We start from the raw sequence: 12566 nt of genomic DNA on the forward strand, positions 1-12566 counted from the left end.
AGAAATAAAAAGAAATTAATACTTTTACTCAGCGAATACGCATTAAATTGACCATTGACAGTAAATGCATTTAGAATGTTTTAACAGATTGCTATTTCAAAAAGCCTAAATATGGTTCTTTTGATATTTCTATTCATCAAAGAATTCTGGGAGAAAGAAAGTATCGTGGTCTTCATGAAAATATTAGGAAATAAAACTGTCTTCAACATTGATAATAATAAGAAATGTTTAATGAGCAGCAAATCAACTGCAGCCCAGCTGGGCATCAGATTTCTGAAGGATCATGTGACTCAGAAGACTGGAGTAATGATGCTGAAAATTCAGCTTTGCTACCACATGAATAAATTACATTTTTAAATATAATAAAATAGAAAAACAATTGATTTTAAATTGTAATAATACTTTCGAATATTACTGTTTTTTAATTGTATTTTTCAAAAACAATGAAAAATCGTACCACTTTTGATTGATAGTTTCATAACCAATGTTCGATATTTAATTTCTATATCCAGAGCTGCATACTTCTATAAATCCTGTTCTGTGCACATATTATTTTATATATTGGAGGAGGCGTGGCTCTTAATTCTCCTAAAGCTCGTTCACGGCACGGCCAGAGGGGGCGCGCATGCGAGCACAGTGGCGGGTGTCAGAAAAGAGGAGGCGCGTGGTGTGATACGCATCTCTCATTTGAGTGTGTGTTGTATGTGTGGAGGGGAAGCGCAACACACGTTGTGATATTCGCACTTCTAAACTGAGCTAGAACCAACTTTATTTCTCCTTCTTTCGCTTTCCTCGAGCGGAGGACGACGTTCCGGAGTTTTTGTTTCAGGCGTAAGAAGGCAAATCCTCGGCTGTGGGGGAATAATGTCGGCGTCGGCGGCGAAAGTGAGCCGAAAGGAGCAGAACTCGAATCACGACGGAGCGGACGAGACCTCGGGTAAAGTAATGGCGGCCTCCTGCGCACCGCCATTTTCAGTAATTTACACCTATTGCGTTTAAAGAACGAATATTAATTTTAATTATTCGCCTAGTTTTTAAATTGATCTTTAATGAAAGCTCGAATATGTGACCCTTTAATCTAACATAAGTCGATTTTGCGTTGTAATTTAAGTAAAAGGATGCCGCGCGCACCGGAGGCCATGATGTTTTCTCGCGCGACGGCTTTATTGTGCCACGCGCGACGAACATTGCGCTTGCGAGCCTTTTGGTTTATCAAAACGCAAATTTCCTTATTGTTTCCACTCATGTGCTCGAGCGTGTCGTTTTAAACCCATAGTGACCCAAATAATGCGTGCGTTGTATTAAGCCCATGTTGTATGCTAATAAGCTAACTGGTTATTGTGTCTACCCGCCATCACGAGCCATTTACCCATGTGTTGCTAAACCACGCTGCATCACATATCGCCGTAGACGTGTTTCAATGACGTTTAAGTCGGTCGAAATTAGTTTCTGAACTGGTTTAACTTTTAATGCACGGCAGTAATGTGTATTCATTGTGAGAACGGTAAATGTGGCCCAGCGCGTGGCCTCCACCGTTTAAACCTCGCGGCCTCGCGCAGCTGCTGCTGAAACTACAGGATTGATCTGGTCGTCCGTTATTACACCTCGCTTTCACTAACTTTTCCATTGTGTTTTTTAATTAGTCCAAACTAGCATAAACATTTTTTTGTTTTATGATTTACGAAATACATCGTTTACTTTGTTCATTTTATATATAGTTGTATTTGAGAGTAAGTTATAAAGTCACGCTTTTGTCACAAGGACTGCATACGCGTGCTATTTTATCCCACTACATTTCATAACGCATTAAGAATATGGTTAATAAGTTATTACTTAATTGCATTTCAGAAAAAGAGCAACAGGAGGCAATTGAACACATCGATGAAGTACAGAATGAAATCGACAGGTAAGCTTGCCAGTGCTTCTGTCTGAAGTATAATTTGTAAGTGCACATATAATGCATTTGTTTAATGCTGCTTCTGTTGCTTTCCACAGATTGAACGAGCAGGCAAGTGAGGAGATTTTAAAAGTAGAGCAGAAGTACAACAAGCTACGTCAGCCATTCTTTCAGAAGAGATCAGAACTCATAGCCAAAATTCCAAACTTCTGGGTCACAACATTCGTCAACCATCCACAAGGTCCGATATTGAAACTCATTCTTGCTGTTATTAAATATGGTTGGTTTGTTTATATATTCAATTCTAATATATTGTTTTTGATTTGACTAATAGTCTCAGCCTTGCTCGGTGAGGAGGATGAAGAAGCACTTCATTACCTGACCAGAGTGGAGGTCACAGAGTTTGAGGACATCAAATCAGGTTACAGAATAGATTTTGTAAGTGAATAATTTCAACATTTCTTCTGGTCAAATTTAAAAGTAGTGCACAACTAAATTGTCTGACCTGTAATATTATATTCTCTCCAGTACTTTGATGAAAATCCATACTTTGAAAACAAAGTCCTCTCAAAAGAATTCCACTTGAATGAGAGTGGTGACCCATCTTCAAAATCCACTGAACTCAAATGGAAGACTGGAAAGGTGGGTTAGCATTTTTTGGGTTGGTTTTGGACTAATGCTGTTCCTGTTTGGATTACTATTAACCGATTATGTATGATGCAGGACCTGACGAAGCGTACTGGACAGACACCGAACAAGGCAGGGAAGAAAAGGCAACATGAAGAGCCAGAGAGCTTCTTCACCTGGTTTACCGATCACTCTGACGCGGGGGCTGATGAACTCGGAGAGGTCATTAAAGATGACATCTGGCCCAACCCCCTGCAGTACTACCTGGTAGGAAATATTATTATTATTATTATTGCTAAACGCTGATAAACACTTGCTGTAATGACAGTCAGAACTTGTATTTAACCTCTCTCTCTTCTTAGGTGCCTGATATGGATGATGAAGAGGGTGAAGGTGAGGATGATGATGATGAGGAAGAGGAGGAGGGTTTGGAGGACATTGATGAAGAGGGGGATGAGGATGAAGGAGAGGATGATGAAGAGGATGATGGAGAAGACGGTGAGGTGAGATACGCTATATTCAAAGCTTTGGCTTTAATATGAGGGCAAATTATACAATTATTTGTGGTGCATTAAAATGCATGTCTGTTAGTGTGGTTTAGGACATGGAAAATTGATGTAAAGTTTACTTGTATAGTGTTTGCATTTTATTATTTGCATAGAATTCAGAAATTGACATGGATCATAAGTCTTTTTCCCCCCCTCTACCTCCCCTTTTCAGGATGATGGTGAGGATGACTAAAGGCTGATAAGGACATATTCCATCTCTTGTACCTGTACTTTCCTTTTTGAAGTCATCCTCTAATCATGGGAGCAAAAAAGCTTTGTTTTTATTTTATTTTTTTTTTTTTGTGCTCCATGTTCTGTTCTACTGAAGCCTCTCCTGTCCTGACCATGTCTAAACCCAGTTAGTTCCCTGGACATTCAATACCTTCATTGGAAAACTAGTGGCATCTCGTTGCTCTGAAGCCTCTTGCGTCATCTTTAATTACAACCATCTCCAAAGACAAACACGAAATATTAACAATCTGCACGTCATCCTCTATAGACTAAACTGAAGTAAATAGCAGTTTATATATTAAGTATATAAGTGATTTTTTTTTTTCTGTGAATGGTTGTGAGTTGAAGTAATAAGCCATGGTGCAGTGATCTAATCATAGCGTACATACCTAGCCACATTTTTTTTTCCTTTTGTATATTTTCTTTTATGCAGAGGTGGGCCCCAAAGAGTTGACACTGTTTTTCCTATGTGATAATATTGGACAAAAGGAAAGCACCAGCTAGCTCCTGTCACCTCTTGTAAATGATTTGGGGTCAATATCAGGGTATGGCAGTTATTATTGTTGACAGTTCAATGGGGTCGGGTGGGGCAAGTGGGCATTTGACGCATCAACATTTGGGTTTATGTTGATTGACTTTTCATTGTAATGTTTTACAGACACCCATGAGGTTTGAAACATTTTTAATAAAAACAAAACACAAAAAAACTTCCTCTTGTAATTTTGAGCTTGGCTAATTAAAGGATTATTTAAATGAGATAATAAAGCCTGTAGAATCTTAAAGAACTCTATAACTTGTCTTTCCTCCACCTGTTTTCTTTATTGGAGATATACAAATGAACACGAGTACAAAGTGTTTTTATATAGTTTTATTTTTAACATTGTGTTTTGGTACATCTTTGAAAGTTTTTGTCTTTTATATCTAAACAGGTTTTTTCTAGACAATTTAGCGTAATTTTCATTGGTTTGTCACAGTGTAGTCATGACCGTAGGGTTAATGTTGGTACAAGTACTGAGTTATTGCAGACAGTTCATACAATTTATTGCCATTTAATTCTTTTATACATATAAATGCATCTGTTACATTTTAACTGCTTATATCTAAATTGCTTTGGGCCTAAAATTCAAATTTTTTGGATATTTAAATCATGATTATTATACTGAGTGATATATTAAGCACTATCATTACATTTTCATCAATGGCATGTGAAAATTTAAAAACTTTTAAATGTTCATAGTTTATAATTCTATTTTGTGTGTTGAGTTACTGTCCGCCTCAGTTTCCTGATATTTTGACTTAAGAATTATGTATTGATGACATGGATAAGACATCAGCCTTTAAGTAAAAAAAAAAAAATCTGATTTTGTGATGCCAATTATTTATGGGCAAGCAGAACATGTACTCCAGTTACAGGAAATACAGGGTGAACTAATTTTATCAATGTAAGTTTTATAACTAATTTGTAATAAGTATAACTATGGTGGCTTATTCACACAAATGTAATCAATGAGTCCACCATGTCACCTCAAATGAGAACTTCGGAGTTTGACTGTGAGGAGGAAGCAATCCATATCTACAATTAAACAGTCTACATCTGAATTTAAAGACTGAGTGAAATGTTACTTTGTGTGTCAATGAAAGTATCAAATTATTCATTTATGCAATGTTTTCAGCTGTTATGCTAAATCCTAAAGCTACAACAATTTTCATGGTCTTTTTTAACTTTGTAAAATGCATTCATTTTTGGTAAGATTTTTTAGAGGATAAAAAATAACTGAGAAGTAATCTAAAATGTGAAAAATCAATCATTTAAATGTTATTTATATAAGTTAAGCATGTATCACAATTCGGTGTCTTATCCAACCTCATGTATTGATGTTTTCTTATATATAAATCATAGTTTAATAATATCAGGAAAAATGTGTTTGTTGTCAATGAACTGATACAGAAATGTTTCTTTTAAAAACCACATTAGTTCTACTGGTTACGCAATTATTATTTTAACAGATCACATGACATTATAGATCGCAACATATGTGAAAATGTTCTGTGATCAGTAATGTAATATCAAATAAAAACAAAAAGAAAGAAAAAAGTATTAAGAAGTTTATATTACACGTTTGATACTATTGTTCATTATAGGGTTTGTGGCAGTCAGTTATTTACAATATATATTTTTATACAATATAATTTATTAGAAATTAACAGAGCAGTCGTTGACACGTTCATGTGTGTTTTTATGATGGAAAAAAAACCTTTATTAACCAGATTTCTTTCTTGGAAATGTTCAAAGACCGAAAGGCACCGAATTGAACTTATGAATTGAACGAATGAATGACCCAGTACAAAGGGGCTTCATTAAAATGAAAGTGCGGAAATTAGGTTGACCAATCAGAAGCTAACACCAGTGACGTTAGGCGCACAGACAGCCATTGATTTGCTCACGGTATCTATGGCAGCGCAGTCACGGATGTCACATCCAGCATAATCATGGAGGAAAGAACTGCTCTGTACAGTGGCCAAATACAATAAAATATCTTACAAAATTAGCGATGCGTTATTTCCCCCCATTATAGAGGCAGATTTGGATTCGGCGAACACATAACAGTCCTTCAATATGATGAAAAACCGTTTGCTTCATAAAAACAATCGCTAGCTCCCAGCTAACTGTAACGTCTTATTGATGAGACTAAGCATTTGGTACTCTAGCTTGCTGGCAAACTTTGATCATGTTTACGGATGAAACGCTTGACTTAATTGGCGCTGAATCGACATGGAGAAAGTCACATCAGCAAATACAAGAAACAGTAAGTTAACATGTTTGCTTAACTTCTCAAACCGGAATATTCATGCGCTTGATGAAATATCAGTCATTTTTTGTGATGTGTATCGTGTTCGTTTTATTCCTTCCCAGAGAAGCTGTCAAACTCTTCCAGTTCACACAGCAGAGGCTGAAACTCAAGCCAAAGAAGTGTTGGAAAACAGCACCCAGACACAAGACCAGACCATCCAGACACTCGCCCTAGATCGAGACATTTCGGACTTTCCTGGATTGGTGGAGTTCTTGCGTAGAGTTGAAGATGTGGTTATCAGAGAGCTGGTGAAAAACTCCAAGAGTCACGCTTTTGATGGGTTCGAGGTGAACTGGGAGGATCAGAATGAGTCGGTGAGACCATTGAATGCAGAATAGTATTAATAATGGATTATTAAAATAGTAAATTGTGGAAGCTTGTTTCCACCACAGAAATTTGCTATTGTGTGTTACAAAGTCGGAATTGTGAGATATAAACTCGTAATTCTGAGAAAAAAAGTCTAAACTGTAGGATATAAACTCGTAATTTTGAGGGAAAACAGTCCGAAATGTGAGATATAAACACACAATTGCTATTTATAAAGTCAAAACTGAGATATAAACTCATAATCGTAAAAAAAAAAAAGATTTGTTACGAAAAGTTGCAATTGCCAGTTATAAATTCAGAATTGTAAGATATAAACTTGAAATTGAGAGAAAAAAAGTATGAATTGTGAGATAAAATGTCGCAATTAGCCTACCTTTTTGAATTATCTCACAATTCTTACTTTTTTCTTGCAATTCCAAGTTTTTGTCACAATTCTGATAAAAAAGTCTGATTTGTGAGATAAAAAGTTCAAATACGTAGTCAGTTATAAACTCACAATGGCTAGCTATAAAGTTATAAAGTCAGAACTGATATATAAACTCACAATTACGAGAAAAAAGTAAGAATTTCCTAGTTAAATTATATCTCATTCCAATCTCACAATTCTGAGAAAAAGTCTGAATTGTGAGAAAAAAAACGTGCAATTGCGAGTTATAAAGTCAGAATTGCAAGATAGCCTATAAACTCACAATTGCTAGTTATAAAGTCTGAATTGTTAGAAAAAAAGTCAGTATTGTGAGATAAAAAAAATCACAGTTGTGAGTTATATAGTCTAAATTGCAAGATATACTTGCAAAAAGTCTCAATTACCTTTTTAAAATATATATCACAATCCAGACTTTTTTCTCGCAATTCCAATTTTTTCATCTCACAATTCTGAGAAAAAATGCAAGAATTGTGAGCTATAAACTCGGAACTGCAAGAAAAATATAGAGATAAAAAGTGTAAACAAGATTTCATAAATAGTAGTAATAATTGAGTTAGTTGAATTAGAGTTCATCGTGGTGATTTCTTGCACAGGTGTCATGCATGTACCGCCTTCAGCATGTTGATGCTCAGGAAAGGGGTCTGCAAGTCACCAGTGTGTCCTGGAACTGCACTGGCTCAGTCATAGCCTGTGGATTTGGCCGGTAACAGTCCTTTCCTCATACAAATACATTAAACCACCTGCAGTATTTCTAAAAGCAGTTTTAATGATGTATTTCTGGGGTTAGTGTGGATGATGGTGATTGGAGTAATGAGAAGGCTTCTGTGTGCACGTGGAACCTGGACCGGCAGAACCTGAACCCAATGCAGCCAGATGTGATCATTGATGTGGCCACTCCCATCATGTGTTTGTGCTTCCATCCTGTGAGGCCGTCTGTATTTGCTGGTACACATTAAATGAAACACATTTAAAAAATGCTTTTAAGATTTTCTTTTCTCTTAAAGGGTCAATGACACATACATGTATAAGTTTATATTTAATCTCAAATGGAAAATATAAAAACATAAAATGTGAAGTGTTTAACATAAAGACATTAAATCAAATTGAAGGACATTTTTGGCATTGTAAAATCATTTTTATCATGTTAGTTAAATAATACGGAATTAAAAATCTTGTCTGGGACACAATGCTTTTTTTTCTTGTAGCAATTTAGCAATATTAGAAGCAGTATAAAAATAGCACTATATATATATATATATATATATATATATATATATATATATATATATATATATATATATATATATATATATATATATACATACACACTAATGTTCAAAGGAGCAGCAATTCGGCATATTAGAATGATTTCTGAAGGATCATGTGACACTTAAGACTGGAGTGCTGAAAATTCAGCTGTCATCACAGAAATAAATTACATTTTATGAATACATTACATTTTACATTTTTTATAAATATATCACAATAGAAAAGTTATTTAAAATTGTATAAATATTCCATACTATTACAGTTTTTTCCCCTGTATTATTAATAAAATAAATGCAGCCTTGATGAGCACCAGAGACATTTAAAAATGATTAAAAGATCTTACCGACTCCAAGCTGTTGAACGACACTGTCTTTTTTTAATGTAAATTTAATTTTTGCAAAAGAAATTAACTTAATTGTCATGAGAATAATGCAACAATGGCAAACAATCTAAATAGGAAATAGACTTAATGTTTATATTCCAATAATTCTTAATTATAATTCATAAGCATTATTACTTCTTAAGCATCCTGAAAAGAGCCATAAGAACCAAACATTTGTCAATAAATAAGTCTGGAAATCAACCATCTCAAAAAAGTGATATTCTCTGAGTAGTTTCATACTGCATTATTTGACAATAATATTCCTAAGTGTTAAAATGGAAAGACACTCCGTTATTTATTAGGAACAAATACCTTTTAATGGCTCATATCATCAAAATAATTTCCCTTCTTCTTTATTGTGGCATTAGGGGGGCTGTACAGTGGCGAGGTGGTGGTCTGGGACACCAGCCGCTCACAGGACCTAATTTTGGCTCAGACAGGAATTTCTGCAGACACCCACCGTGAACCAGTTTATCAGGTATAGACACTTTTATGACTGAGGCATGATGAACAAGCATTCAATGATATATGAATGAATAGTATTTCTGTGTGTAAACAGGTAAACTGGGTCCCAGGAGCTCGCCGAGGGGAGTTTGTTGTTCTGAGCGCCGGTTCAGGAGGTAGAGTTTTGTTATGGACTATTGATGGAGCCGGAGCCAAACTCACTTTGAGTTCTGGATATGCCCTTGTCCCACAGCAAATGCCGCAGAGTGGAGCAGCAAGCAAAGTGGGTGTCATAATAAGGTCAAACTGTTTCAGTAAAATGATATCTGATCCTTGCTAAATCAGAAAAGATGCAGATTTAAAAAAAAGAAAAGTAATACAATTGTTCGATTTAAGGATTAAATATGACCTTGACTTTTTTTGTACAATTCAACCTAATAATGCTTTTGTTTCTCTCCCTGAAGACCCGAGGTGGCACCACTATAGGAGTAACCTCTGTTGCACTTTCCCCGTGGGACCTGGACACATTCTTGGTGGGCTCAGAAGGAGGCCTTGTGCTCAAATGTTCCTTCAGCAGTGGGACAGTAGCAGCAGTGCCCCCTGATGGTGAGAGCGTGACTCTGCGCAACCCAATGCAGTTCTCTTTCTCACCACGAGGGGGTCCTATACACTCAGTCCACTTCTCACCCTTCCACAGGTGAGCGCTGCTATATTTTCCTGTACTGTAAGTTTTCTACTTTGTGTAATATGTACTTTAAGGCTAGCCGGCACTAATTGTGACATCTCTGGGTGTTTCTGACTTTAGGAATCTGTTTGTAAGCGTTGGGACAGATGGTTTAGCTCATCTGCACAGTATGCTCCAGCCGCACCCCCTGCTGTCTATACGGGTGTCCGACTCATATGTGTTTTGGGTGAGGTGGTCACCTACACGCCCTCTAGTCTTTGCTGCAGTCACAGGACAAGGTGGGATGTTTGTAATTCTCCCATATATATATAATATATATATATATATATATATATATATATAATATATATATATATATACATATGTGTGTGTGTGTGTGTGAAATAAAAGCATGGTCTCTAATTTTTATTTCTAAAGTACATTTAATAATTTCAAATTTAATTTGAACTCCGGCAGGTTTGGTCCAAATGTTTGATTTGGGTAGAAGATCTTTAAGGCCAACCTCCACAATTGACCAGAACACAGGAGGCCAGCCAGCTTATTGCCTGGAGTTCAACCCCAAACACACAAATCTGATGGCAGTGGGCAATGCAGATGGTAGCGTCAACATCTGGCAGCTCAGTGCAGAGTTAACAGAACAAGGTGCAAAGGAAACGGCAGTACTGGAACAGCTGGCCAATGAGGTGACAGACTGAGACTGTTTAAGATTTTTTCTTAACTCATTTATTGTAACTTGTATATATGCATTTCATGTTAAAACTGTATTAATGCTCCAAATAAAAACACACCGACAACACGTTCCAGTTATAACCAGTAGCGTTTATTAAAGCACACTGCAGTCTTGTGGGTGATGTTACAGCATATCCTCTCTATAGGTGTGTTAAACAAAGCAAAGCACTTAACAGCTAAAACAATCACAATAAAATGCAGACAGATCCATTACACTATTGTCAGTGAAGCATGAGGAAGTGTCAGATAAATACGCAGGGTTAAGAGTGATAGCAAGATACAGATATTGCTATACTGGATGCTATAGAGAATTTTCATTTCAGATCCATGCAGTTTGGCCTTGTGTTATTGTGAGGGGCAAAACGCATCCCGATTGGTCACTGGCAGGCGGGGGGGCGGGGAATCAGTTGACGAAAAGCGAGCGGGTGAATTCCACAAAGTCGAAAGCTGATGGGATCTCGCGGCCCTTGCTGTCCAGGTACGGCTTCATATGGGAAATGCAGTAGTCTGCCTGTTCCTTCGTCAGGTTCTGTAAACACAGAAGGTCATAAAGTTCATCTTTCTAACACCAAACATGAAGCTGAGTCCAAAATTGTCCAATACCAGTTGTAAATAACATAGGTTTGTTATTTAGTACCTGGTAGAGTTCTTCCTTGGTGACGTAAGGTTTGTTCTCGGCGCTGAGAGCACGGAAAGCACTTTCGATCTCTTCGCTTGACTTCACATTCTCCGTTTCTCGGCTGATCATGAAGGCCATGTACTCCTGCAAGGACACGTTTCCATCCCTGAATAAAACAAAAATTATTTTAGCTCATCAACAGACAGAACACAATATTTATCACATCCATAGAAGAGGTTTCTCACCGGTTTGGATCCACTATGTCCAGGATGGACTCAAACTCTGGGTCTGGTTCTCCTTCTTCAACCATGGGCAGGTCGTATCCCAGAGACCGCAGGCAAGACTTGAACTCCTGATGGTTTAGACGTCCAGATTTTTCTTTGTCGAAGTGCCTGAGAAACAAACACTTGCATCACATTTTTTAAGTTTAGACTTGTAATGTTTTTTTATTTAAGTGGAGAACTCACTTGAACATCATGCTGAACTCCTTCAGGGCCTCCTCTGTTACTCCTGTAGTATTTCTAGAACAGAATTGCGAGAAAAGTCAGTCAAAGTAAATTGCTGGTTACTCAGGGAAAGTTATGGACTCGGAACTAATTAAAGTCCCTGTAAAGGCAATTAAAAAAAAAATTTCTAAACACATTATAAATGTATTGCTAAAACATATTACAAAGACTGTGAACTGTGAAGTACTGAATTGTGGAGTTAGACCGTTAAACAGTTTTTCACCATTGCTATTTTCCGGATTTTTCGGGCGGGTCTAAAACAGGACTCGATGAAGGACTGGAGCCCCTGAGCTCCTGGACACGCTAGGGGTGTGAACCTACACTGGTCTCACGGTTCGGTTCGATTACGATTATCATGTCATCGATTCAGTTCAATTCGATATCGCGATGCATCGCGGTGCACTGCATCTGCAATTTAAATTTTTACTCCAAAAGTGATGTGTGCGTGCGCGCGCACGTGTTCACCTGTTCGGGAAGTCGCACTGACAGAAACAGTGACATTCCAGTTTAAGTTTCAAGGGAGTAAAGCCTGTTTATGCCATTTAGTAAATGAAATTGTGTCAAATAAATTTTGTTGTAAAGAAATGTTCATTTAAAAGCAGCGCTCATTCATCAGTGTATAATGTTACCATAGAGATGCGCGCATCAACCGTCGCCGAGCCCGCTGTTGAAGGTAACGATCATCCATTTATAATCACGCGTAAAAACACAGAATAATTGTAATTTGACCATCGGGTTCGGATACTTAAATCAGCTCTATGTGTGGGTGACATGAGCGTGCACAGCGCGTGTCTTCTCCAGGTCGTGCTTACCAGGGTTGTTCATTAGAGCCGAAATGTGCCCAGAATAGATGTAGGCTTTTAAAGTATTCGGAGCATTTTTAATTACTCGCACTCGCCTCCAAAGCCATTGTATGCTACCGCGAAAAGCACAAACGCGACAAATGACGTCAGAAAAGCGTCAGTATAACCGGTTATGGTCTATTACTGAACCGATACCGAATCGTCCTCGTCTGCATCGCGA

General features: G+C 37.2%; 3 protein-coding genes across 40 annotated transcripts in view; 2 read left to right on the plus strand and 1 right to left on the minus strand.

Annotated features, from left to right (window-relative positions):
• Nucleotides 1-612: 612 nt before the first annotated feature.
• Nucleotides 613-4085, plus strand: setb (SET nuclear proto-oncogene b). Of its 2 annotated transcripts, none has more exons than XM_077248612.1 (8): nucleotides 613-937; nucleotides 1849-1906; nucleotides 1996-2138; nucleotides 2232-2335; nucleotides 2426-2539; nucleotides 2621-2791; nucleotides 2887-3022; nucleotides 3245-4085. In XM_077248612.1, exons 1-8 carry the CDS (start codon nucleotides 865-867, stop codon nucleotides 3247-3249), a joined length of 804 nt encoding a protein of 267 aa, XP_077104727.1. In that variant the 5' UTR covers nucleotides 613-864; the 3' UTR covers nucleotides 3250-4085. The 2 variants fall into 2 exon arrangements, with proteins under 2 accessions (XP_077104727.1, XP_077104726.1); XM_077248611.1 differs by having other exon boundaries at nucleotides 616-937; nucleotides 2887-3027.
• Nucleotides 4086-5726: 1641 nt separating this feature from the next.
• dync2i2 (dynein 2 intermediate chain 2) lies at nucleotides 5727-10485 on the plus strand. The gene is made up of 9 exons (XM_077248653.1): nucleotides 5727-6110; nucleotides 6218-6469; nucleotides 7503-7612; nucleotides 7697-7854; nucleotides 8929-9038; nucleotides 9120-9287; nucleotides 9469-9701; nucleotides 9810-9967; nucleotides 10146-10485. Exons 1-9 carry the CDS (start codon nucleotides 6033-6035, stop codon nucleotides 10382-10384), a joined length of 1506 nt encoding a protein of 501 aa, XP_077104768.1. The 5' UTR covers nucleotides 5727-6032; the 3' UTR covers nucleotides 10385-10485.
• Nucleotides 10486-10487: 2 nt separating this feature from the next.
• sptan1 (spectrin alpha, non-erythrocytic 1) overlaps nucleotides 10488-12566 on the minus strand; it is a 34088-nt gene continuing 32009 nt past the window's right edge. For all 37 annotated transcript variants that reach the window (XM_077248645.1, XM_077248642.1, XM_077248649.1 and 34 more), the window contains 4 exons: nucleotides 11505-11558; nucleotides 11283-11429; nucleotides 11056-11203; nucleotides 10488-10947 (listed from right to left, as the gene is read on the minus strand). In XM_077248645.1, coding sequence (XP_077104760.1) covers nucleotides 10822-10947; nucleotides 11056-11203; nucleotides 11283-11429; nucleotides 11505-11558 — 475 coding nt within the window. In that variant the 3' untranslated portion in view covers nucleotides 10488-10821. The remainder of the gene's footprint in view (nucleotides 10948-11055; nucleotides 11204-11282; nucleotides 11430-11504; nucleotides 11559-12566) is intronic.

Source organism: Siphateles boraxobius, unplaced genomic scaffold, assembly GCF_051911475.1.
Source record: "Siphateles boraxobius isolate OS27281-9 unplaced genomic scaffold, OSU_SipBor_1 11, whole genome shotgun sequence".
Taxonomy (NCBI): Eukaryota; Metazoa; Chordata; class Actinopteri; order Cypriniformes; family Leuciscidae; genus Siphateles; species Siphateles boraxobius.